Raw genomic sequence first — 27500 nt, 5'->3', positions numbered from 1 at the left:
ACACACTGTTGAAGTTTATACAGTGCGAGAGAGCCACACAGTGTCATTATTTCTGTGTTACAATAATTCAAATTATCACAGAAGTACTGGCATTAAAGTTTATAGTTCGGATAAAAACACTGATGTCTATTATATCGATCAAAATAAAGTAAATCCCATTTTGAATTAGTAACTTGATGCTTCAAATAAAGATTGTATTAATTACAAGTGACTGTTTGAAAAATGTGTCATTGAATCATTCATTCAAATGATTTGTTCAAAACGCTGATTCATTCAGTAATAAAACGTGAAGTCTTGATTCATTGATTCAAGTGATTCATAGAATCATTCATTCAAACTGATTTTTTTTTAATATTTCGGCTACTTTAAATGAATTCAACATTTTTTTTATAGACTGCAGCAATTAACATAGTCAGAACCTCTAGTAAATTAGATATTTTGTTTTATAATAAAAATTATATTTAGTTGTCTATTCAGAATCGTGGGAGAATCACAATCTCTATTTTAAACAAAAATAGAGTCACATGACACTTTCCACTTTTTCCAATTCCGAACATTTATCCTTCTTTCACCCTTTGCGTAGGTTAATGTTTATCTCTCTGTGCGTAACTGATACCTGGTCCATCAGCTTGCTGTGATTGAATTAGGGTCAGAGACTCTGGCATTATGTGCAGATGTTTTGTGGCGTACAGTCTACAGAGTCCAGCTCAGCAATGTGTAAATCCCTCACTATTCATCATCCCTTTCTGTTTACCCATGGCCCATATCTATGTCCTCATGCTTTCATCTCGCTGGGGCTTTTATGGCATATTAACAGTCCAAGTGATGGATAAGTGAAGAATTAGTCTAATGAGGACCACAGCAGGTTCATTTACAGCATACTTTATCTTCATGTATGTAGGGAATGAGAAGAACGAAGCAGATTATGCATCATTATTGCAAGGTTCATTTCATAACCCACATTCAATTTTGTGGAACTATAAAAGATGTTACTTTAAAGACATAGAGCCTTCTAAGATTTACCTGTTACTTATATTTCCTTGTGCCAAACTTGGATGGATACATTGTTTGAATCCTGTATGAAAAGTCTGTTGCTGGATAAATTGTTGTTTATAGTGTTAATAACAATAGTGTTATAGTATAATTGTTGGAATTTAAAAGAAAAAAAATCTGTCATCATTTACTTACCCTCATTTTACGTGTATGATCTTTTTCGACAAGCAGATCTAGTGTGACAAAACCAAATACATTAACATTGCCACGTTCAATAACATGTTAAAACTTTTCAGAGAGTTGTCATGATTGAACTGACATTTATCAAGATATTAATAGCAATATAAGTACTTGCTATAAAAAGAGAGTACAGAAGTATTTGGCTAGTATTGGCTGTTCGCAGAGTTTTGTTTTCTTTGGTTTGAACTGAAAATAAAGAGTGTCAGTTGTTTTCTAACTGTTTTCTTCTTCTTTTTTGTGTTTATAAGGTCCATTTGTTGTCTGTGCATTTGTTGGTTTCACGAGGTTATATATGATAAGCTTGTCTCTCCAAAATTCCACCTGGATCAATTGTCAATGCGGGAATTAAATCAGAGAATGGGATCGATATGATTTACAGCCAAATCATGTGCTTACCAGGAAATACAAACACACACGGCACCGCACTGTTTTCACCTCGTGGGACTGTCTTTTTTGCTGATTTGAGGATTTGATTTCTGCTTTTGGCAGATTGACTTTGTGCTTGGAGGTTGGGTTCAGAACTTGCTTCTCAGCTGAAATGCTAGCCGCACATGATCTTTGCATGCACTAATGTATCTGTTTTTTATTGGGGGCTGCTAAGCAGTTTCTGGGCATTTTCTTCCTCTGTCCATCCAGTCAGATAATGATGATTCAGGACTGGGAAACTGGGCCTTGGCTTTCAGTGCTTTTGGCCCTTTTTTTAAAAGTTTGTTTTATGAGGGATCATTTTACCTACAGTACATTAGTTTGGCTCTAATCAGTCATACTCAGCAGAAACGGTGCAGGGATGAAATGACCTTTTAGTCCTCTGAGGTTTTCCAAAATATTATTTATACATAAAGAATGTTTGAAGAGCACGTTTTAAAAAACTGATTGACAAACATCTTCAACATCACTGCCCTAATAGTTCCCATAATCTGTGATATATGTTTATAAAGCCTGTCAATCTATTAAAATTTTAATTCAAATTATCCACATGAGTTAATTACCGCAAGGTTACTTGTCTAGATTAACTGCATATATATATATATATATATATATATATATATATATGCAGTCTTTGGTACACAAGAATTTAAGTCCAAAGTGCTAGAAAAAGTATGACCTTAAGCAAACAAGATCAAATTATACATTTATACATTATCCTATATAAATGTATAATTTGATCTTGTTTGCTTAAGGTCATACTTTTTTCTAGCACTTTGGACTTAAATTCTTGTGTACCAAAGACTGCAGATTGCAGACTTTCAGAAACTGTTTAAACGTGAAACTTTGGAAAATGCCTCCAGAAGTCCATTAAATGCGTTCGAAAAGTGTTTGTGCATGTTAAATTAGCACTAAAATCCATGTATTATTAATCTTGTTTGTTTACTTTAAACAACAGGTGTTTCCACTCACCCAAGATTTGTAAAAATAGATTTGTTTTTTGCTTCTTTTCCCCCATCCTACACACGAAGGCATGGATTACAGCTTTATGAAGAATTCTTTGGGATGGTAAACACAATAAACTTTGGGAAGTTTATTATTATCCTTGGCCTTTTTTCCAGCCTCTTCTGATGTAAGGTGATTACTGTAATGTATTTTGAGGAACAAGTTAACTAGTTGTCACCTATCTTTGTCTCTTTCCTCTTTTCTGAGTGAATTAGTGTACATCCGCTCATTACGATCTGTCAGACTCATAACATTTTTCACTCTTTAGAGTGTGTGCTATTAGCGTCTATCCCGTTTATATCAATAACTGACTACGAGAAAGCCTCAGGAGTTGTATTTCAAACGTCCTTAAGGGCCTCATTAAGCAACACGGTTCTGTTGTTGTGACTATTTGAATCATCTCACATTTCCTCACAACCCTGTAGAAGGACACTGTTGCTCTTAACCGTCTCATTCTAGCCAAGAAGAGCACAGCTGAAGAATTTCACTCTCTCCTCCTGCAGTTAGATTGCAAAACTGAGACGTAATGCGAGCGAGGGACGGTACGAGCCAGCGGGCCAGATGTGTTGGGTTTGGGTCCTTGTGGGATTTGGCATCTTCCCCAGCAGCAGCTGCTTGCACGGAGCCGATCCGACTCCAACAACTTCTCTGAGAACCGCGGGGCGAATCCAGCGCTTCAGCTGTGAGCACCTGGAACAATCCTGGTGCCCCAGTTCTCAGAAAAAAAACTACAAAAGCGGTCACTGTGGCGGTACCTTTTCAAAAGGTACACATTTGTACCTAAAGAGTGCATATTAGTCCCTCAAAGGTGCATATTGGTACCAAAAGTGAACTTTTTAGTACCTAAATGGTACATATTAGAACCCTTTGAAGGGTACTGTCCCAGTGACAGCTTTTGTACCTTTTTTTCTGAGATTGGGGGCCCCTTTTCCCAGAGTCTTGAGTGCTCCTGAGAAATGGCAGGAAGTAGGGATGTAATCTCTGCTTTTATACACTCCATTTTGAGCGTGCATGCTGGGCTTTCCGAGCGGGGTCTGTGACGGCAGTGATTAAGTGCATCTGTGTGTATAAGATAAGTGCCAGCTTGGATTATGGGGTGTCATTGTCTTGGCGCCCAATTTCTCGGTCCACCAGAGGCCAATATCCATCAGTACGTGTTGATCACATGTTTGTGTTTGAGTTTTTGGACATGCTGTGTGTCATTGTGATACTGTTCAAAAGTTTGGGGTCTGCAAGATTTTTTGTGTTTTTGAAAGAATTCTCTTATGCTCACTAAGGCTGCATTTATCTGATATATTGTTTTCCATGTGAATATATTTTAAAATGTAATTTATTCCTGTGATCAAAGCTGAATTTTCAGCATCATTACTCCAGTCTTCAGTGTCACGTGATCCTTCAGAAATCATTCTAATATGCTGATTTGCTGCTCAAGAAATGTTTCCTATTATTTATTATCAATGTTGAAAACAGTTCATATTTTTGTGGAAACTGTACACTTTTTTCAGGATTCCATGACGAATATATAGAATTTTAAATAGAAATCTTTTGTAACATTATCAATGTCTTTATAGTGTCACTTTTGATCAATTTAATGCTTCCTTGCTGAATAAAATGTTCTTTCAAAAAAAAAAATCTTATTGACCCCAAACTTTTGAAACGTGTACGCTTTTTTTTCTTCTGAGGTGTCAAGGTATAGATTACAAAAAAATTTAATAAAATAACAATTATAAAATCTGCATTAGGTTAACTGTGTTTTACATGACGACATGTTACCTGATAAAGACTAGAACTCACCCCAGTTGTGTTTTGTATTTTGATCTGTTAGTTTGTGTGTGTTTGTTTGTGTTTCAGTTTTCTCCTAGTGTTCAGCTGTCTGGTGCTTTCTGTTTTCTCCACCATTCCAGACCATCATAAATTTGCCAACGAAGCACTCTTCATCCTGGTAAGGGGTTAAAACCACACTAACTATACCTAAACAGGCTAACAATACTAAACCCTCTGGTAGAGAATGACGTGATAACAATGCTGACACCACAAGAACATGCACCGTCCCAAACCCTTAGCGACTATCCTTAGCGGTGACGTCAACGACAGCAGGCAAGAGACTGTTTCATGCTTTTATGACTCTCCTAAAAAAAACACCACACACTGGTAAAACATAATGAATGCCCAGCTAACAAAAATATGATCTTGGAACGATTTGCTAACATTCCCATTATGTTTTGAAAATGTTCTGAATGTTCTCTGAATGTTCAAAATGTTTCTTCTTGGTTATGCGATTATTAATGGAACATTCCATTTGATCATTTTGTAAACATTATGGGAATGTTACTTTTGAATGTTTACTAAACATTCTGGTACACGTAGTCAAATGTTAGACAAATGCCGAACTAAAACATTTCAGAAAAAACATTCCATGAACAATGTATAAATAATGTTTAACAATATTTGAGAACATCATTAAAGACTAGATAACTTGAACAAACACTCTATTAACGTTACTGGAAGAACCTTGCCAAAATTCTGAGAATGTTTCCTGTTAGCTGGATAGAAATATTAGCAATTTATATGTTTCTTGTAAAAATTATTTTGTTCAGAATATAATTGAATGGGTGTCAATGGAGAGGTCTAGATGGTGTAATTACAACATTTACCAGCAGGGACAAAAACCTCCACATTCAATTTTTTTTTAAAGTACAGATGCAGCTGCTCGTTTATTTATTTAATATTTTGGCTAATTTGATCTTGCGTTCAGCTACCAATAAAAATGTACTATTCTCAGCTCCATTTTACCATATTTTCAATACTGAAATGCTGAAAATGCAAAAAAAAAAAGAGAAAAAGTCAGCATCGGCCTACTCATAAATGCATGCGTCCCACAAATATTTTTAAGATAAACAGAGAAATCACAAAAGCAGAAATGGAGAATTGTTTCTTGTTAGTTCTTAATTAATGACTGAATCAGAGCCTCGTCTTTAAATCTGACACAGTATGCAGTTTTTTAATATCTATTAAATTGCATTTAAATGAATCCACTCACTCCCTCTTACCTGTAGAGCAAATGGTTTGACTTCCTTCCTGTGTTTTATATCCAAAAATATAGTTAATAAAGTAATAAAGTATAGAAAATTCAAAGTTGGCAGCCACAGACTGCCTGATCTAAGTACCTTCACAGCATATCCACATTGTCTGTGCCATCTCTAATACATTCATAATAGCCCATCATCTGAATAATTAATCGCACAGTGCTTTCTCCGTGGCTCTTAGCCTGTCCAATCACAGTCTATATATCTTTTTTGAGGTGTTTTTGGAGGAGTGTCTTCAAAAAAGGTGAATTTTTTTCTGTTTGCCAGCAATATGGATCAAATGTGCCGTGTATGCAAGCCTGTTTTGCTGTCCATTGTGTTACTAAGCGGTTTATCTTATTAGTCCAGCCGGCATTATTCTGAAATCCTTTGTAAGCATAAACGTACATTTATGCTGTAGAAAGTTTAATAAGGATTGTAACTATAAATTGTTAAAAATTCATTATAAGGCTTTTTGCTAAAGAGTCTTTCTGCGTCCCATTCATTTTAAGGGATTACAAACTTTATTAAGTATGATAAACTGTTGTCAGTGTTCAGTATAAGGTTACACAATAGGGGGCGTTTGCTCTCTTTATAACTGCGATGAAACTCATATTAGGCCTTATTTTCATTAGCGTTTTAGCCGCATCTCAGGCCAGGTTCATTTCTCATCTGATTGGCACACTGTAAGCATTCTTGTACTGTCTCATGTCTCCCTGTGGCTGCGTTAAGTGTGCATTTTGTTTTCCGCTGGGATCTTTGCTCTGGGAAATGGCAGTGTAAGCACACGGCAGGATTCAGGTGTTGTCGAGTATGCAGAAGTAGCCGACTTCATCCAATAATCTTGGCTGAAATTCTCTAATCACTCATTCAGAATGAAGTGCTTTCCCCCTCACACTGACTTTCTCTCCCACTTTTTTTTGCATTTAATGGTCTCCTTCAGGAAAGGACCATGTTGTCTATCATGCAAGTTCTGGTAATGCCTGGACACTCTGTCTGTAATGTGTTCACATTGAGAACGCGCACTACAGGAGCTGTAATCAATACAAGCATTTAGCCTCAGGCCTCAGTGAATCCAGATCTTACGCGGTCACATGATTGAGCGTAAATCAGGACTTGCAGATCAATCTCTCAATAGAGCGCTGCAGTGATGATGTATTTCTGTAGGCCAACCCGGAAGTTCGCATCACCCCGATTCCCTTGACAAAAAAACAATAGGATTTTTCCATTACAGAAAATAAGGTCTAAAGGCCATTGCACACGGAGTCCGAAATTTTCGTATGGTGTTTTTTCGTATTCATGATTTGGTGGCTCTGAATTGTCAAAACACCATTCAAACTGCTTACTACGGATGTGAAAAACGCAGAAAATCAAACCCGACCCGATTTTATTTATGACGGACGAAAGTTTCGGAGGCAGTGTGCAAGCGTGATTCACATAACGTGAGGTCGTATTTATTTTTTAACATGCGAAAATTTTGGACGCGAATTTCGGACTCAGTGTGCAATGGTTAACAAAAATGTATGATTCTTACACGTTTTGTTCAAGGTAATCTTCACGACTTTTATGATTTTTGAAGCCTCGTCAGAAGTCAAAAGCTAAACGAAGGCATAAACGAATTACACCACGGTCACATGGCTTCAACATCACCATCGCATGTGTAAAAACAGTTTCCCTAAAAGTTTGAGTTAGAATAGTTTGTAAGAGCGTGATTATAGACACAGCGCGGCTGTGAAAGTGGACTAGTGAGTTTACCTGTTCGATGTGATGATGTTTAATGTCCCTCTGTAATCACATTTAGGGCTAGATTTACTAGCAGGCCAAATTAGCGTGAAATTAGCGTTCCATAAACGCACCAATGGGAGTGGAAAGTTCTGCGCGTGATCTACTGACATGCTAATTAAAGAATACAGATCCAGCTGAATCATTTCCATAATGACCAACACAATCTATTAAGAGCAGCGCAAATAAGCGTAGGGTCTCAAATAAGCAGAGCTGCTGATGATCAGGTGCTGGTGATCTACTAACACAACATGCTTTATATTTGGCTGTTAAATAATGTCCCAAATACCAGTAAATTGACTAGCGCAAACCGTCAAACCTTGCGTAAATCAATTAAATATTCTCCTCTCATAAATTTTGCATCTGATAGGAAAACTCCAACAAATGCATATGCAATAAGGTCAGCCGCAAAAACAATTCACCGGTGCCTTTAGTAAATCCTGACATTATTTTTTAACACCAATAGAGGGTTTGTTCTGGCGCAAGCTGTTAGTAAATTCGGCTCTTGTTCACTCGTTAGCAACCTCTTTTTTCAAGACAAGTAAAAGCTTTAAAAAAATCACAAGAGGGTTTTACTGTTGTAGGCTTTAATTTTATGTCGTAGAATAAAACGTGAAAAGATCTTGATCTTGTGTTCACCACAGACCCTATTTCAGGTATTTAAACAAAAAAACATTATAAAAACTGAATCGTTGGGCTAAAATACAACTCGTTTCCAGTTTTGGCCCTACAAAAATATGTCCTCCCTGCACTACTCTATTGTATACAGCAAAGCAATCTTCATTTTTTATAAATTAGATGTAAATTGACTGTCTACTTTAATCTTTACTGCCAGGTAGTGTATATTTTTATTTATAGATCACTGGCAGAGCATCAGTCATCAGTTATTATTTTAATTTTAGTTTTGATATATTTCTTGCCATATTCAAAGTACAAGGCAGACTTTAATAAGAGGATTGATTCTGAACATGATTTGATGTGGTTTCACTTGCAGGAGTTTGTGATGATCGTGGTTTTTGGGCTGGAGTATTTTGTGAGGGTCTGGGCCGCCGGATGCTGCTGCCGGTACAGGGGATGGCAGGGGCGGCTACGGTTCGCCAGAAAACCCTTCTGTGTCATAGGTAAAGTGTTAAGACCTGGAGTCTGAGATCAGAAAAGATCATGAGGGCCACAAAGCTGTTTGTGTAAAGATCTGTGGCAGAAAACACCATTAATTTTTTTTTACCATGTAACACAAAAATAATTATTTAAATGTCAAAGCTGTACACTATTCAAAAGTTTGGGGTTGGTCAAATTTTTAATGTTTTGATAGAAGTCTCTTATGCTCACCAAGACTGCATTTATTTGATTAAAGATACAGTAAAAACTGTAATATTGTGAAATATTATTACAATTTAAAATAACTGTTTTCAATTTTAATATATTGTAAAATATAATTTATTCCTGTGATCAAAGATGAATTTTCAGCATCATTACTCCAGTCTTCAGTTTCACATGATCCTTCAAAAATCATTCTAATATGATGATTTGCTGCTAAAGAAACATTTCTGATTACTATTATCAATGTTGAAAACAGTTGTGCTGCTTAATATTTTTGTGGAAACCATAATTTTGTTTTTTTTCCCAGATTCTTTGATTATTAGAATGTTCGAAAGAGCATTAATTTAATTGAAATTTTAATATGTTTTTTGAGATTTGAAATTTTCTTCATATTGATCAATTTAATGCATCTTTGCTGAATTATTAATTTCTTTAAAAAACAAACATTACTTACCCTAAAGTTTTTAGTGTACGATTTTTCGAGATGTATGATGTAATTGAGATGAATTAATTGAGATTTCAATCCACTGGACAGTAAACTACAGACGTCTTACAAAAAAAGAAAAGAAAAGACATTTTTAAAATGTGTCCCCTCAAAAAATGAAGGTATGTCCCATCCCATGGTGAAATGAATGCATTTAAAAAGATTGGTTCTCTTTTCTGTTCTTGTCATCATGTTTGTCTCATTATGTAGACTTCATTGTGTTCGTGGCGTCGCTGGCAGTGATAGCAGCAGGCACACAGGGAAACATCTTCGCCACATCTGCTCTACGCAGCATGCGTTTTCTGCAGATCTTGCGCATGGTGCGCATGGACCGCCGGGGAGGAACCTGGAAGCTGCTGGGCTCTGTGGTGTACGCTCACAGCAAGGTGACAGGACACACACACACACACACACACACTCATCCATCAGAGGACATTCGCTTCAGTGTCACTGTACGTGTTTTATGAAAAGTTATGAAACATACACATAATGCAAACTTTTCTTTTGTGCATATCCGCACATTAAATCTAAAGAACTGCATAATTAACAATTCTTTTAAAATATGCTTCCAAACTCTCTCCCAATCTGCCATTGGTCGAGCAAACAAATAGCCCTGCCCCAAACTCACGCTGTCAAGTCAGCATAAAACGGTAGTTGTGATAGTATTTCCTTCCCTATTGTGATGTACACTCACCTAAAGGATTATTAGGAACAGCTGTTCAATTTCTCATTAATGCAATTATTCAATCAACCAATCACATGGCAGTTGCTTCAATGCATTTAGGGGTGTGGTCCTGGTCAAGACAATCTCCTGAACTCCAAACTGAATGTCAGAATGGGAAAGAAAGGTGATTTAAGCAATTTTGAGCGTGGCATGGTTGTTGGTGCCAGACGGGCCGGTCTGAGTATTTCACAATCTGCTCAGTTACTGGGATTTTCACGCACAACCATTTCTAGGGTTTACAAAGAATGGTGTGAAAAGGGAAAAATACCCAGTATGCAGCAGTCCTGTGGGCGAAATTGCCTTGTTGATGCTAGAGGTCAGAGGAGAATGGGCCGACTGATTCAAGCTGATAGAAGAGCAACTTTGACTGAAATAACCACTCGTTACAACCGAGGTATGCAGAAAAGCATTTGTGAAGCCACAACACGCACAACCTTGAGGCGGATGGGCTACAACAGCAGAAGACCCCACCGGGTACCACTCATCTCCACTACAAATAGGAAAAAGAGGCTACAATTTGGAAGAGCTCACCAAAATTGGACAGTTGAAGACTGGAAAAATGTTGCCTGGTCTGATGAGTCTCGATTTCTGTTGAAACATTCAGATGGTAGAGTCAGAATTTGGCGTAAACAGAATGAGAACATGGATCCATCATGCCTTGTTACCACTGTGCAGGCTGGTGGTGATGGTGTAATGGTGTGGGGGATGTTTTCTTTGCACACTTTAGGCCCCTTAGTGCCAATTGGGCATCGTTTAAATGCCACGGCCTACCTGAGCATTGTTTCTGACCATGTCCATCCCTTTATGGCCACCATGTACCCATCCTCTGATGGCTACTTCCAGCAGGATACTGCACCATATCACACAGCTCGAATCATTTCAAATTGGGTTCTTGAACAGTCACCAGATCTCAACCCAATAGAGCATCTTTAGGATGTGGTGGAACGGGAGCTTCGTGCCCTGGATGTGCATCCCACAAATCTCCATCAACTGCAAGATGCTATCCTATCAATATGGGCCAACATTTCTAAAGAATGCTTTCAGCACCTTGTTGAATCAATGCCACGTAGAATGAAGGCAGTTCTGAAGGCGAAAGGGGGTCAAGTTTCAAGTTTCAAGTTTGTATTTATTTATATAGCACATTTAAAAACAGCAAACAGGGCTGACCAAAGTGCTGAACAATACACAAGATAAAGAACAAAGACAAACCACACAATCATGACAGAAGCTCACAATGAATTAAAAGCTAAAGAAAAAAAATAGGTTTTAAGAGAGGATTTAAAAACAGTTACAGATTGAGCAGCTCTGATGTAAACCGGAAGGCTGTTCCACAGCCTAGGGCCAGCAACAGCAAAGGCTCTGTCCCCTCTATTCTTTAACCTAGATCTGGGGACAGACAGAAGTCTCTGATCACCAGACCTCAGGTTTCGTGTGGGGTTGTGTGGACAGAGTAGCTCAGACAAATAGCTCGGTGCCAGATTATTTACGGATTTAAAAACAAATAAAAGAATTATAAACTCGATTCTAAAATGCACAGGTAGCCAATGCAGAGATTTTAAGATAGGTGAAACATGATCAAATTTGCGTTTTCTTTTGAGGAACTTTGCAGCAGCGTTCTGTACTAATTGGAGACGCGCAATAGACTGGTCAAACAAAGTATTAGTATGGTGTTCCTAATAATCCTTAAGGTGAGTGTATATCCGAGTGAAACAGCTTCTCAAACGAGAAAAAAATGTTGGGCAGGATATGATTTTGCCCATGGGGAGTTGATTGATTTGTTGTGGTTTGCTATTGGTGGATCTCATGTGAGTGACTGGTTGCCCCGCCCTCGCGCCAGTAAACACATCATCAGAGAAGAGAAGAGATGTCGCTGCAAGAGGGAGGGGAAGACATTTGGTTTAAAGATTTCCAGAGCACATGATATAAAAATGATAATGTTGTGCACGGGTAAATAATTTGTAATAAATACTGCAATATTCCATTCCATTGCTCACATTTTTCTTGTGTTTCAGGAGCTGATCACGGCCTGGTACATTGGCTTCCTGGTACTGATCTTTGCCTCCTTCTTGGTCTATTTGGCTGAGAAGGAAGATAACCAGGAGTTTTCAACTTATGCTGACTCCCTCTGGTGGGGAACAGTGAGTACTTCCCTCGGCTCAACTAACAACCTGTGTAATAACGCTGTCAGTTCCCGGGCTCAGAATATTTTTGGTGGGGAATTGACGTTGCATCAATTTTGTTTAATTTCTAATGGGATTATAATTCTGCCTCTAATAGACTGATTTTTGAATAATATCCTGAATATGCAGAGTTAGAATCAGTAAGGTCGATTTCAGAAGTGTCATGTCCAAGGGGTCTCAAACCAGGTTGTTATTTGATTTATATATAATTTTAATAAAATTATAATGTGTGTATTTAAAGAGGACTTTTTCTTTTCAGTTTTAGTTTTTATTTTAGTATTTTAAGTTAATGCGCTGGTTTAACTGGTCTAAAAAATGTGTACCAGCGTTAATGTTCTCAGTCTAGTGAAAACTAATTTTTGTTGTATTTTAGTTAGTTTGAAGTCATGTATTTTTTATTTCTGTTTTTGCTTTTTTAGTTTTTTACTTATTTTGTTTTATTTTAGTTAGTTTGAAGTCATGTATTTTTTATTTCTGTTTTTGCTTTTTTAGTTTTTTACTTATTTTGTTTTATTTTAGTTAGTTTGAAGTCATGTATTTTTATTTCTGTTTTTGCTTTTTTAGTTTTTTACTTATTTTGTTTTATTTTAGTTAGTTTGAAGTCATGTATTTTTTATTTCTGTTTTTGCTTTTTTAGTTTTTTACTTATTTTGTTTTATTTCAGTCGATGAAAATATTTTCATATAGTTATGTTTTAATTTTTTGTAAATTCCCACTGCCACTGGTATTACCACTTTTTCTGTTGTTGTTTCCCCTGACCTTGCCATGCATTTCACTGGCCGAACTGGTTAACCATAGACTTTAGTCAGGTTAGACGCCATATTGAAGTTAACACGGATGAAAATTAGGCTGTGAGGGATAGACGTGCAGTTTTTACAATGGCACACACTAGGTATATAAAGGTTCTAGATCACATAATTTTCACAACCCCAACATTTTATGGTGTTTTTGTCAACTGAAAGTTGTTGTTTTTTCAGAAAGACTGAACAATCAGTATGTTGTTACGTAAACAACATATAAAGCTTTGTACTTCTATCCCTCACAGTCTCGTTTTCATTCCTGTCAAAAATTAAATAAGCACTACCCTGTTCCTGACTATAAGGTCTATAAATATGTTTTTTTGATATGGAAGGTTTTGAATTTAGCTGATGCATGACTCCCCAGGCCATTTCGTTATTTTTACCGGCACTGTTTTCACCAGATCACCCTCACTACGATCGGCTACGGTGACAAGACGCCACGCACCTGGCAAGGTCGGCTTTTAGCGGCTTGCTTTGCCCTGCTGGGAGTGTCCTTCTTTGCCCTGCCCGCTGTAAGTAATGCTGTCGATTTTAAGGCCGTTGACATTTCTTTTTCCACCGATCCCAAACCAGCTAATGGCCCTCTGTCCTTTCTGTAAGGGCATCCTGGGTTCGGGTTTTGCTCTGAAAGTGCAGGAGCAGCACCGGCAGAAACACTTTGAGAAGAGAAGGACTCCCGCTGCCAACCTCATACAGGTGAGCGCTCAGTCAGCAACACACCTGCCGCAAACACAGTAACGATTTCTATTTCCACGTCCAAATATGTGTGTGTTGTGTGCATGTACGTCTGGGTGGGTCATCTTGTGCCGTGCTGTGTCGTGTTGTCTCCCCAGGCTGCATGGCGTCTCTACTCTACAGATGCTCAGCACTCATATCTCACAGCCACCTGGTATTTCTATGACAGTATGCTGCCGTCCTTCAGGTAAGTATGTAACGAAGCCCTCAGTGGAGATGCTTATCTGTGCTGTGCGCGTTGAACTGGCCTTGTGTGTAACTGATATGACTGACAGGTGGCTTTGCGTTTTTGCGGTCATGATTTCAAAAAGAAGGGGTTCAAAATATCCCAAATACTTCAGCATTAGTCTGACCGATTTATAATCCTTTTTCTGAGAAAACAATATTTGATTTGATTATCCTCCATGCACAGACACACAAAATTTATTTCACTTTAATTAAAACTTATGACCCAGAAATCATGATTTAATTGATAGTTTTGCCGTTCCTTTTGTTTTGTTTTATTCATCTGCAACATTAATTTTTGCATGTACTGAAAGCAAAGATTATGACAGTTTTCATGAGTAACATAAGATTTCGTCTTAGTTCCAGTTAATGTGGGATGAAAAATGTGGAGAAATAGAAATTGTAACCAGCATTTTATTACCACTTATTTATTATTTAAAAACCCTAATGTGACTAATGTTTTAAGTTAGATAACGTATTTAAAAATTAATAAAATAATAAATTCTTGAAACCAGAACTAAGTAAATTAAGTTAAACTTATATATTATACAGTCTGCTTCTTAACCAAATTTAATGTTTGAGGTATTTTTATTTTCTACATATTTGTAGATATAACACTAATTAAAAACTCAAGAAGTAATTTAACAGATCCTATAAATATTTTTGAAACCAAGAAATTTCACAAATTTTGGTGGGTCAATAATTGGTTGACTGTTTAATTCAAAATATGATTCAATTCCTTTTATGAAGTATCTCAGTGTTTCCATATAGTATATTATGCCACATTTTTTATTCTTAATTATATATTTCTATTTTTACCTTTAATATTATTTATCCCACATGCATTCATCTTTGGGTGACTTAATTTGACTAAATATCATTCATTTAAAATGACAGGGAAGTGTGTATTTCAGTACAGAAAAAACATTTAAACACTAGATGTTTTATAAACGGAATGATCCCTGTCTTTTTAAAGTATTTTGATGGTTAATTTACCATTTTGTTTTTAGCTTTGTGTTTGTTTGTTTGTTTGGCTTCTTTTTCCTTTTTTGTTTTGTTTCATTTATCATGTTTGATTATTTTCATTTTTTGCTTGTGGGTCAGAGAACTGACATTACTGTTCAGTCACCTCCAACGGCAGCGTAGCACCAAGAAGGTTCTCCACAACTCCTACCACACCCTGCTGTCGGGGCTCCGGCCGTACAGCTCCCCCTACCTGTCGGGGGACAGGTACGCCACTGTCCAGTTTAATCTTCCTAGAGGACACTAACTCTTCCCTGCAATTTCAGTAATACAATTAAATTCACATACAAGCATACCGTAGTGTAGTAAAGTTTCAGGTCATTACTTAAAGTGCCCCTATAATGCTATTTTAAAAGCTCTTAATGTAGTTTTAGAGGTCTCCTACAATAGGTTTACATGCTTCCAAGGTCAAAAAAACACTTTAAATCTCTCATAATATACATTGCAGCATCAGCTCTTTTCTCACAGTGTTTGAAACGGTTCGATAAAGGATTCAGTCTCTCTAAACCCCTCCTTTCCGTGAGCCTGCTCTACTCTGATTGGTCAGATGGCCCAGTCTGTTGTGACTGGTCGACTAGGGTGACCAGAAGAGATTGGCTGAAATTCCGGACCGGGGTGGGGGGAGGGGTGTTTATGGCTAGGCCTGCTATGATATTAGATTATGATGTTACATAGCCTATAATAAAAGATAATGAATTTCAAACCTGAACCAAACATATTTTTATGCAAAGATCAACAGTCTGTCATTAGTCTTTAGTCTGCCACAAAAAAGCAGCGTGTTGGGGCTCCGGTACACCTGCCATGTCAACGAAACAAATGAATGTAAATTTGCTTATCAATGCATATCTAAATTCGTGCCTACGTATCTTTGTGGAACTTCAAAAAAAGAAACAAAAAAGATGCTGCAGCCAATGAGCAGCCGGCGGGAGCTCAACCTCCACGGACAGTTTTTAATGTTTTATCAGGAAATATCTACTCTTTCGAGACAATTAGGGCCGGATTCGGGACAACAGCTTAGATTTCGGGACGTCTGGTCACCCTATAGTCGACCGCTTACAGCGTGTGTCGGAGATGAAAGACCCATTACATATCTGAATTTCAGCTCTTCTTCAACACTTGATACACAGTAATACGAACTAGTGGTTCAATGGATCTCAAAACTCACGGTCCGGATCATATTACGGTTTTTGAGTCAGGGATCGGGTACCTTTGCTTTACATTTATTACTTAAAGCACACTTATACCTCATCAAAAACTACTAGCCTAAGTGATCATTCAGTAAAAAATAGAACAAATACCCATATCACAATCATAGATAAATACAATATAACAAAGTTACGAATAAAGTAAGGTCTAACTATTCATTTCAGGTACAGAAATGTAATAATAAAATGTTAAATAACACCATGTTCACTGTATAAATTTAATATAGATTCATATTTGTTAAAGATATGTTTTGTAGTTTGATTAACATTAATGACATGCTGCATAGACAACAGCAATTATTTATAGGCTGCTGTCACTTTAAGACAGAATACATGGATCCATTATAATCTTTCTCTTGTTCTCTTTCTCTTGAGATAGAACCGACTGTGTTTACGAGAATACTTGCTGAGACCTCATTTTGTGTGTATGTGTCCATCCAAGTGCAAGGAGATGGGAAAGAGGAATCAATTCTGAGTTTGCGCGTTATCTGAAACGCGTGTGTGTGCGGCTGTGCGCCTCTTCTAGCACTGGAATGGTTTAAAATCTACTGAATGTGTAATCTAACAAGACAAAACTCTTGCAAATTATTAACTTTTAGTCTATGGTTGCTAAACGTGTACGGATCACGGATCAGCAACAATCCGTTTAACCCCTAATACGAACAGTAACGATGGCATCGGTTTTACCGTATTGATTTCAAGCTCGAGTCCTCATCCTTTGGAAGTGCATTAAAATGTATTTGTTTTCGCAGTGCTGAAAACCACGTCTTCTCGACACGTCGACAACACGAACCAAACTCTTCAGTCTCAGCTACAACTACAGTGTTTGAGGGCGGTACAAAGTAGGAGTTGTTCACAGGCAGCCAATGAAGACCATTATGCAAATTTGTTACAAACCTACGTACGTTCATGCTAGTGAGACTGGAATTACTGATGACTCTTTTCAGGCAATTCAGTATCGGTGAGACAATAACTCATCTTTTGCATTGACAAACAGCTATCACACATGAAAGGTAATATCCAAAAGAAAGCATAATAGGGGCACCTTAAATCTTAAAGTGTTCACAGGAAGTTCAGCACATGACACTCCAATAAGCTGCAGTTAAATCAGTTGCAGTAGTTTTACTTGTTTGTGTTTTTGCGTGTTTTTCTGTCTGCTTGTGTCTTGTTTTTTGTGCTGATACTAATACTACACACCTATACTAGGACATTGAAAGATATATCAGATATGTGATGTTCTACACTTTAAATTTGTGGTAGATAAGTTGTAATTTTGAGATAGAAAATTTAGCCTTTTAGTAGTTCATACTTGTGCAGCCTATATAATTGAAAATCTCCTCAACTGATCACGTATCTGATGCCGTTCAATAGCCTTTGTGTGTGTTAATGCCTGCGCACATTGTGTGCGAGCATGATCTCTTTATCCTTTGGCATTACAGTGTGTCTCACACCCCATCTTCATAGCCCTTCATTCAACTTCTCCATTCTCCTCCTCTCCTCCTCATCTCTCTGCCATCACTCCATCCATTCACGTTTTCAGGAGGACTGACGTTTCATGCAGGTTTGTGGTAGGCTTTTGAGATGACTATTTCGCCCAATGGGAGGTGTCATTGGCCATGCTGTGTTTACAGTTTGAGGTGCTTTTTGTTTTCGAGTGACGATATTAAAATGAACGTGATGATGGTTGGCTGCATTCAGATGCATTGACCTCTAGTGGCCAGTTTCTGCATGCCACCCTGTCCCTGCCTGCCTCACTCAACTTTCTCTAAATCACCTTTCACCCCTATAAGTTGCACATGTTGTATCCCTTAAAATTGATCCTGGGGCAGTTTTTCATTTCAGTGCAAAAACCCCCCAGAGTTGTTCTGAAAGGCTGATCCTGAATGTGTGTGTGAGCTCATCAACCCTTTCTCCAAAAGCACTTATTTCTCCACTTATTACTAAGTTACACTTTGTTTTGAAGTGCACGTTATTGCCCGAAAGGAATAGCGAGCCTGATGTCGCTCTAAACCTGTATTATTTTCATTCATCTGTGGAACACAGAAAGAGATATTTAGCAGTATTAACAATTAAAGTAAACTGGAGCTGTTAAGAATGACCAAAAAATTACACAAAAAAGTCACTATAACAGTGGTTAATACAACATGTGCGTTGGAGCCATACGATAGATAGTTTTATAGACTGAAATGTAAGTCATTATGAGATTTGAAAGCAACGGCGGAGGGATTTTAAGGTGCGTTCACGCCATGTCAGAATTGGCATAATTATGAGATTCCGACTTATAAAAAGGGTTTATGTCTTCATTGAACTCGTAAATATAACTTTTTAACTTTATAAAAAAAAAATTGTGAGAGCTGCGACTTGTACCACCTGACCACTGCAAATTCATTTTGCTATTTTTATTGTCATCTCGTGATTACGACATGCCGTGAATGCAGTGTAAGCAAATAGCAGCTTAAATTTTGGCTTCTTCCTCAAGCTATATATGGACTAGTTTTTTTTACTACTTTATTTTTAGAGCTTGATCGCCCCAGTCCCTGTTGACTTTCATTGTATGGAAAAAAGCATCAAAACATCTCCTTTTGTGTTCAACAGAAGAAAGAAGGTCATACTAGTTTTTAATACATGAGGATCAAACTTGCATTTTTGGATGAACTATTCCGTTAAAATTGAAAACTTGCATTTAAGTTATTACATTAAAGGTACACTATGTAACTTTTTTTTGTTTTAAATTTGATAACATTTACATAGAACGAGTACATCATGAATCCATCTTCCAAACTGTGTTTGTGTCTTATCCTGAATCATTACATTACGTCTATAATAAGTGAGTAACACTTCAGTTTAGGGTATAGTTCTTTCTATTAACTAGTTGCTTATTAGCATGCATGTCACTAGGATATTGGTTGTTTATTAGTTCTTATAAAGCACATATCAATGCCTTATCCTGTATGACCATATTCTATATCCCTTAATCCTACCCAATACCTAAACTGAACAACTACCTTACTAACTAGTAAGCAGTAATTAGGAGTTTATTGAGGCAAAAGTCATAGTTAATAGTTAGTTAATAGCAGAGGTGGGTATAAGCGTTACAAAGTTGTAGTGTATTCTTATAGTTTTAATAGGTTTTCAAAGTAACTTGAAAGTAAAGTAATTAGTAATCTGATTACTTTTTACATGCAGTAATCAGTAATGTAATCAAATTACAATTTTAAAGTAGTAATTAGTCATTTGTAGTGGATTTCTTTTTTCGAGTAACTTGCCCAACACTGGTTAATAGTGAGAATTGGACCCTGATCTAAAGTGTGACCAATAAGGGTTTATATTCAGACTATTTTAGACTGAGTCGCCAACCACTGTGGAGAATCCACTCGTCATTGACATAAACAGAGAGAAGTAGCTCCGGCTACAACGTTCTTCTGCAAGATGCATGCAGTTTTGTTTATTAACCACTGGAGCGCCAAAAGTTACATAGTTTACCTTTAAGTTACACAAACTGAGTCGGATCCAAATCCACTTACAAGAACAAGATCCATGTGAATCTTATACTACTTGCATATGAAATTTTAATGTTTGCCCGAAAATGCACACTAAAAACAAGTGTAACTCGTGTGTCCTGGCACATTCGACTAACCCTCACAACCCCTCACGAATCCCTCCCTCTCCCTTGTGTGTCTCTTCAGTCAGCTCGTATCTAAAAAGAGGGGTTTCTTCCGGATTCATACTGGCAGTAAGCAGAGGTATCCATGTGTGATGTGCCTGTGAACACTGGGCTCGATCCGTGCCGTCCCTGATGCCTGAAACTCTCTGAGCCTTACTGATCCAGTGCAGCTCCACCCATTCAGCGAGAGTCGTAAATGACGAGGCATTCGTCATGACTGGATTCAGTATGTTCCTAACGTGAAGGCTGCACTAGCTCAATAATCTCAGTGATCCACTGCCCTTATCTGTGAGAGGCTGATCAGAGAACAGAGGACTGTATATCTGTGCTGAATGCACACAGATGAGGCCTGCATGTGCTCACAGGGCAAAGATAAACCATGAAACCTCAATCGTTTCTCATTATGGTTTATTCTGATATGCATGTCAGTTATACTTTACGGTTATTCTTGAGAGATGGCATGTTGTAACATTTGAATGCAGGGATGTCAGGAATTCAGACATTTTGTAGGGGAGGTATGCATGTACAAGTTGTGTTTACACAGATCTTCAGATCCTTTAATGTGTTTAAGCATGTGTTAGCATGCTAAAAGTAATCGGATGTAGATTGAGTTACAAAATTATGCTCTTTGACAAAATGTGCATGAGGTTTGTGACCTCTATGCATGATTTAGACAGTATTTTAATGATGACTGCTATTAGGACTGTAGAAGATTTTACTTTGTGGCATGTTGTAATCAATTATTTGAAATGTCATCATTTTAAATAAGGTTAAGTGGATTTTGTTTGATTACACGTAATGTTTTGGCTAAAAAATACATTCTTTAGCAGGCTTGTGCGTGGTACCATGGATTCAAAGAGTGCTCTTGCATTTCTCCAGTTGCTCCTTTTGATGTCACGATTTATACACTGTCATGCCCCATTCGGCTCAAGAAATTGCGCTCAATATGCTTTCTCAACTATTTAAATAAGAATCCAAATGTCTATGAAATGATGTGATGCTCACACAGGGCAACATATGTCTTTGACTAACCATTTTCCTTTGTTGTGTCAGCGTTATCATGTAAATTAAACTAACCACCTGTAGATAGATCGATGTGTGTTTCCTGACCCTTCTGTCTGTTTGTCTATGTTGATATGTCCTCTTACATAAGCAAACATAGCCTCTGAAAAAAAGTTTCACATTATGGAACATGTAGGAAAAAGTCTTATACAGAAAATTAAGGCAGTGCTAATGAGAAGATTGATTAATTTCCTTGTTTGTCACCAACTCAGATCATTCCTCTAATTCTCTCGCCAGTGGGAAGATGGGCTTCCGTGACCGCATAAGGATGAACAATTCCCGCTCCTCTCAGGCTATCCGGAGCAAGGCTTCTCCTTTGCCCCCAGGTAATGTACGGCGCTCGCCCAGCACGGAGAACATTCCCGAAGCCACCAGCCCCGGAAAAGTGCAGAAAAGCTGGAGCTTCAATGATCGGACTCGATTCCGTACTTCTCTCCGCCTGAAACCACGGCCCGCTGCAGATGGTAGATACCTCTGTCGACATGTTCACCTTCACACAGACACATACGTGTATACGTACATAAAGTTCAAAAGTTTGGGGTCGATACGATTTTTTAAATGTTCTGAAAGAAGTCTCACCAAGGCTGCATTTATGGACCCTTTTCAGTTCACAGACTGCCATGAAGCGTTTTCAAGGTTATCAGCATCGGAAATCTAGTAAAGCTTTTCATATTTTAATTTTCAAAAAGTTTAATATACACTGTCCAGCCAAAACAAAAGTCGCTGTTTGGATTTATATAAGCAAATGATTAAGAGGATTGGATCCTTATTGCAGTGATTATTATGTTTCTATGATATATGTTTGGCATCAGTTCTTCTAACCCTAGTTGATGTTGAAGTGTGTAACTTTTAATTTCTTAAACTACCATGAAGGAAGACTATGAAGCTAATGCTTGGGAGGAGCATGAAGAATAATTTACAATCATGAATTGGCTCCTCTGAGTTCAGACCTTAAATTCATTGAAAGTCTCTGGGATGTGCTGGAGGAGACTTTACAGAGTGCTGGACTCTTGCATCATCAATACAAGATCTTGACTAAAAATTGATGCACCTCTTGATGGAAATAACATCACAACCTTTATTTCCATCTACAGGTGCATATCTGGTCAATATGGCCATGATGTGTCTTCCTACATGGTTGTTTAAGAAATGAAAAGCTACACACTACAAAGCACTTAGAGCAAATGAAAATGCAAAAAATATATTTACTTGCATCTCCCATTCACCACTGTAACTATGATGACTTCCACTTCTGAGAGCCCCGGAAATGTGAAAAGTGTCCATTTTCCAAAAATTTGAAATATTTGGAATATTTTTACAATTTAAAATCATTTTTCTATTTTCATATTGTCACAGTGTCTGGTTATTCCCTGGGTTAAACACTAGAGGTCCTCAGTTTTCACGGTGTCTATGCATTCTCACTACACTTCCCATGATCCTGTCTGTCACTGATTGTTCATTGCATTACAGCTGTTTCTCGTCACCTTGTTTGGACTTGTGTATATATACCCTGTCTGTTTCAGTGTTTGTCACGGAGTCCTTGTATATTGTCCCCACACTTCCGTTGTCATTTCGAGCCTGTTTCTTGTGTTTGTCTTTTATGTTTTTGGATTGCCTTTTTGGAATTTGACCTTTGCTTGGACTGGTTGTGAGTACGGATTATCCTTTTAATAAAACTGCTTTTTGGATCTCTATTCCCCGTGTGTGCGTGTCGTGACAGAAGGACTCCGTCTCGTACGGTGAGTACGGATCCTGTGAGTACGGATAATCCGTACTCACAACCAGTCCAAGCAAAGGTCAAATTCCAAAAAGGCAATCCAAAAACATAAAAGACAAACACAAGAAACAGGCTCAAAATGACAACGGAAGTGTGGGGACAATATACAAGGACTCCGTGACAAACACTGAAACAGACAGAGTATATATACACAAGTGCAAACAAGGTGACGAGAAACAGCTGTAATGCAATGAACAATCAGTGACAGACAGGATCATGGGAAGTGTAGTGAGAATGCATAGACACCGTGAAAACTGAGGACCTCTAGTGTTTAACCCAGGGAATAACCAGACACTGTGACATATATTATAAAGTCTAATTTATTCCTGTGATGATAAAGCTGATTTTTCAGCGTCATTACTCCAGTCTTCAGTGTCACATGATCCTTCAGAAATCATTGTAATATGCTGATTTGCTGCTTAAAGGGATAGTTCACCCAAAAATGAAAATTCTGTCAGTATTTACTCACCCTCTGGTTGTGCAACCCCATAAGACCTTCGTTCATCTTCCGAACACGAATTAAGATATTTTTGATGAAATCTGAAAGCTGGATCACTCCTCCATAGGCTTCTTCAGGGATTGACTCTTGTCAGCCCCGAAAAGTTATTAAAGACATTGTTAAAATAGTGCAATTGACTGCAGTGGCTCAATCTTAAGTTTATCAAGCAACGAGAATACTTTTTGTGCGCAAAAACAAACAAAAATAACGACTTTATTTCAACTATTCATTTCCTTCTCTGTGGGCCTCGAGTGAGTTCACTAGTGTAACAGCGCAGCGCTTCTGTGTTGTACGTCACACGTTGGCTCACTATTGGCCGATGCTGGCCATGTGTGTGATGCGTGTGACGTATAACAACAGAAACTTACGCTATTACACTAGTGAACTGACTCGAGGCCCACAGAGAAGGAAATGAATAGTTGAAATAAAGTCGTTATTTTTGTTTTTTGCGCACAAAAATTATTCTCGCCGTTTGATAAACTTAAGATTGAGCCACTGTAGTCACTTGGACTATTTTAGCGATTTCTTTAATAACTTTTCGGGGCTGGCAAGTGTCAATCCCTTAGAAGCCTATGGAGGAGTGATCCAGCTCTCAGATTTAATCAAAAATATCTTAATTCATTTTCCGAAGATGAACGAAGGTCTTACGGGGTTGGAACAACATGAGGGAGAGTAAATACTGACAGAATTTTCATTTTTTGGTGTACTATCCCTTTAAGAAACATTTCTTATTATCAATGTTGAAAACAGTCGTGCTGGAAACGGTGATACTTCTTTCAAGATTCTTTAATAAATAGAATGTTCAAAAGAACAGCTTTTATTTGAAAATGCTGCACTTCAATTACACTTTTGATCAATCTAATGCATCCGTTCTGAATAAAAGATATCATTTATTAAAAAAAGAAAACGTTGCCCCCAAACCATTGAACGGTAGTGTACCTTTTCCTACTCTCATTACGGATTGATCTCTCATAGTGGAGGGAGTAGGAGAAGAGCACACAGAGGATAAATCTTACTGTGATGTTGCCATGGAGGATGTGATTCCAGCAGTGAAGACCCTAATTCGAGCCGTTAGGTGAGTCCCCCACCACACAGCTCTACATAGTTCACTTAAAGACCAAGTACTCTCAGATAATGTCACCATGCATGCCGTTCAGTTTAAATGAATGGTTGGTCTTTTGCAAAAGGGACCTCAGTACAGAATCTGCTCTGTCAGCCATGACCTTTTCACTGTGCAATTACATCAGTTGACCGTTATGGAGACAAAGCGGGGTTAGACTCAAAGAGGGCATAGCAACCTTCAGTTGTGGTTCCTACTTCTTGCTTAAACAAGCAGAAAGTAATACAAGATGTTCTAAAAATATTATCAAGTTCTTAGTGAGAAGCGAGTGGCCTCTCTCTGATTGGTCAGTGCAGCAAGAGCAAAAAAAAAAAAAACAATCATTCTGGTTTGAAAAGTTAGATTATAGTAGCTTTAAACTTGGTCTATTTTTTTTCTATTTCTATTACTATTATTATATATAAAGTATGTTACGGTATATTTGCCTATTAAAATATCTTTTACAATTGTCTAAAGTCTACATGAAATGAAAGCTGCGATTCTCTTTTCTCCCCTATTGTGAGCTTGATTGGATGTTTTGTAAATTCCTGTGATGTCGTGTGAGTGACAGGTTGCTGGAGAGGAGGGATTATTGTCCCGCCCTCACACCAGTGCAAAAATCACATGAATTTTAAAAAATAATGATGTGCATTGATAAATCATTTATAATAAACACTACAATATTACATTTAACAAAATACGAATTTTCCATTTTGATTTCAGAACGGCAAATTCCCTTCTTTAATGCATTTTAAATGAGAGAATTTCTACTGTGCACTCTTGCCTATTATTATTATTATTATTATTATTATTATTATTAATTGTATTTTCTTATTTGTCCTGCAGATTCCTGTAGCTCAGATATTACAGTGTGGCACTATAAACAGCAATTGCATTGAATTCAATCTAAGTCACTTTGGATAAAACACCAAATGCATAATTGCACATGCACAAAAGTAAAAATGTCATTACATGTCATCCACGTCACAAACATAGTCACACATTAAAGGCTGATTGAGGTTATGATCAGGACATGAGATAAATGTTTTAACATAATACAAACACAACTGAAGTGGTTTCAATTTTTAGGATTTCAGAGAAAAAGTGCATCTATTTGAAGAATCACCCATATGTAAATATGAATTAAACATTTCATGCACCTGTGAATGTCACCCGTACTGAGAACACTCGTATCTTCAAGCCTTTCCTCCTGACCAGTACACAATGGGTGATTAGGTCACATTGGCCCAACAGATTCTCAAGGCAGAGCTCCAGGTGTGTACATGTTCACATCATTTCCTGTTCTCTGGGCGAGAAGATTCTGCCTTTTACATAAGAGCCCTCCTCTATGAGATTGATGTCCTAAAGGAACAGGCGAATTTTAGCTTCACCACAATGCTGAGGTTTCACTTTTGTGGAAGACCCACAGTTTATCAGTGTTCTGCTGTGTAGTGTGTGCTATTCAGGCTTAGGACAGAACAATCGGCAATGCTCTATAAAAACTGATTTCGCTCAAATAAACCTTGAATTACGTTCTGCACAGTTTAAATTTTTATTTTGTTTTATTTTTATTTTATATTTTTATTTATTTTCTCCTGGTTTTGGGAGATCACACCTGGCAAAGCTTTTAAAGGACTGCCCTGAATGAGGTCTGCTTGATCACTAAAAAGATTTTAAAACCAGAAATCTAAAACCAGATTTCCCTTAAGTAAACTTTGAATTACCTTCTGCACAGTTCAAAATGCATATATATATTTTATCCTGATTAATGAGACCACACCTTGCAAAATGTTTAAAGGACTGCCCAGAACTAGGTCAGCTTGATCGCTAAAAAGATTTTCAATTCTCAAAATAATTAATTTGAAGATTTCTGCATGTTTGGATGTTCTCTTGCATTTATCCCTGGCTCAGATAAAGTGAAAGCGGATATTTGTGCATGCAGCTATTCTTAGAGATCCCATCTCAAATGCATCTGTGGACCGGGGTATTCTAAAGCTGACCATATAATGATACAGCCATACAGTGCATTGCCATCGAGTGAGCGAGTCAGCATTTTAAGGAAACCCTTGGAGGACGGAAATAAATGGGATTTCTTTTTTTTCCTTTCCCTCTCTCCTTCTTTTTTTCCTTACCCCCTCTTTTATCCACACCTGAGACCCGCCCTGACAAAATATGCAGCTACCTGCAAAATTAAAAGACGCGGGGGAAAATATATACAGACAGCAAAAAGCCTAAACTCTAGAGTCATCAAGAAACGTGTTTGTTCTGTGTGGGAGGTTTGTGTGTGCTGTGGACCAGCTGTGGACTTCTTCTTCTGAGCTCCGACTGAAACCGCACCATCACCCGGGCAGAGATGCACAACTCAACATTTGCTGTTGCACACGCAAGCTGTTCCTGCAAAACAATGGCTCTTTTGGAAAAAATAAAATATAAAATAAAGTCCTCCACAGAGAGTAGAATTTACCAGCGTTTGTCCAAGCTCGGTTCTCCCCCTGCTGGTTGCTAATGAATCTAAAGGATAAGGAAGGACAATTGTCCTAGTTGTATTCTGAGAACGGAAACACTCCATAACGGAAGCTTATTAAACATAAAACGCCTCTGTACTAAAGACAGGATATCCTCTTATTCAGGATAAATAATCAGCAGAGTTTGTGTGGACATACTCGCACAAGATCAGTTTTCTGTTGAGCCAGCAGGGCTTGATAGTGAAACGATGATAAAAGGGATCAATGCCAATTTAGAGAGAGTTAACCTGTCTCTGACTAACAACTGGGAGAAAACACTTTAGGTGAAAACTGCAGCACTGGTGGTCAAGGGCATCTCCGTGCTCATACAGTGATGTTGTCTAGTGTATTTTTTGCGGCTATCTGGCTTATCTGAATAGGACCCTACATAATCATAATTTAATCCAGAAAAATTGTTGTTTAATTGTGTTTAATCCAGAAATTCTTTGCTTCTTTATTCTAATTAAAGAGATTCCACTGACCTGCTGAATTTGAAAGAAAATAACTGGGTCGAGACAACTTCCTCTCCTGACATCACAATAAAAAAAGAATAAAGGAACATTAGATCTATTATTTTGGAATTTGTGCTTGATTGGTTTTCAAATTATTCATTGTGTTTTGGGAAAATTCAGTGAATTTTCAAAGAGTATAACTGTGCAACCGAGTGTAAATAGAGGTTTACTTTTAT

General features: G+C 37.6%; 1 protein-coding gene across 2 annotated transcripts in view; it reads left to right on the top strand.

Moving 5' to 3' along the window:
- The window catches only part of kcnq4 (potassium voltage-gated channel subfamily Q member 4), a 60128-nt gene that overhangs the window by 24665 nt on the left and 7963 nt on the right, over positions 1–27500 (top strand). Inside the window, exons 2-11 of one of the 2 annotated variants that reach the window (XM_077195946.1) lie at positions 4516–4606; positions 8506–8632; positions 9526–9701; positions 12052–12177; positions 13421–13531; positions 13620–13715; positions 13853–13941; positions 15084–15209; positions 21171–21397; positions 24185–24284. In XM_077195946.1, coding sequence (XP_077052061.1) covers positions 4516–4606; positions 8506–8632; positions 9526–9701; positions 12052–12177; positions 13421–13531; positions 13620–13715; positions 13853–13941; positions 15084–15209; positions 21171–21397; positions 24185–24284 — 1269 coding nt within the window. The remainder of the gene's footprint in view (positions 1–4515; positions 4607–8505; positions 8633–9525; positions 9702–12051; positions 12178–13420; positions 13532–13619; positions 13716–13852; positions 13942–15083; positions 15210–21170; positions 21398–24184; positions 24285–27500) is intronic. The other variant, XM_077195947.1, reaches the window with a different exon arrangement.

This window comes from Siphateles boraxobius, unplaced genomic scaffold, assembly GCF_051911475.1.
Source record: "Siphateles boraxobius isolate OS27281-9 unplaced genomic scaffold, OSU_SipBor_1 35, whole genome shotgun sequence".
NCBI lineage: Eukaryota > Metazoa > Chordata > Actinopteri > Cypriniformes > Leuciscidae > Siphateles > Siphateles boraxobius.
Note: the sequence above shows the minus strand (reverse complement) of the source record. Positions and strands in the feature narration are given on the sequence as shown.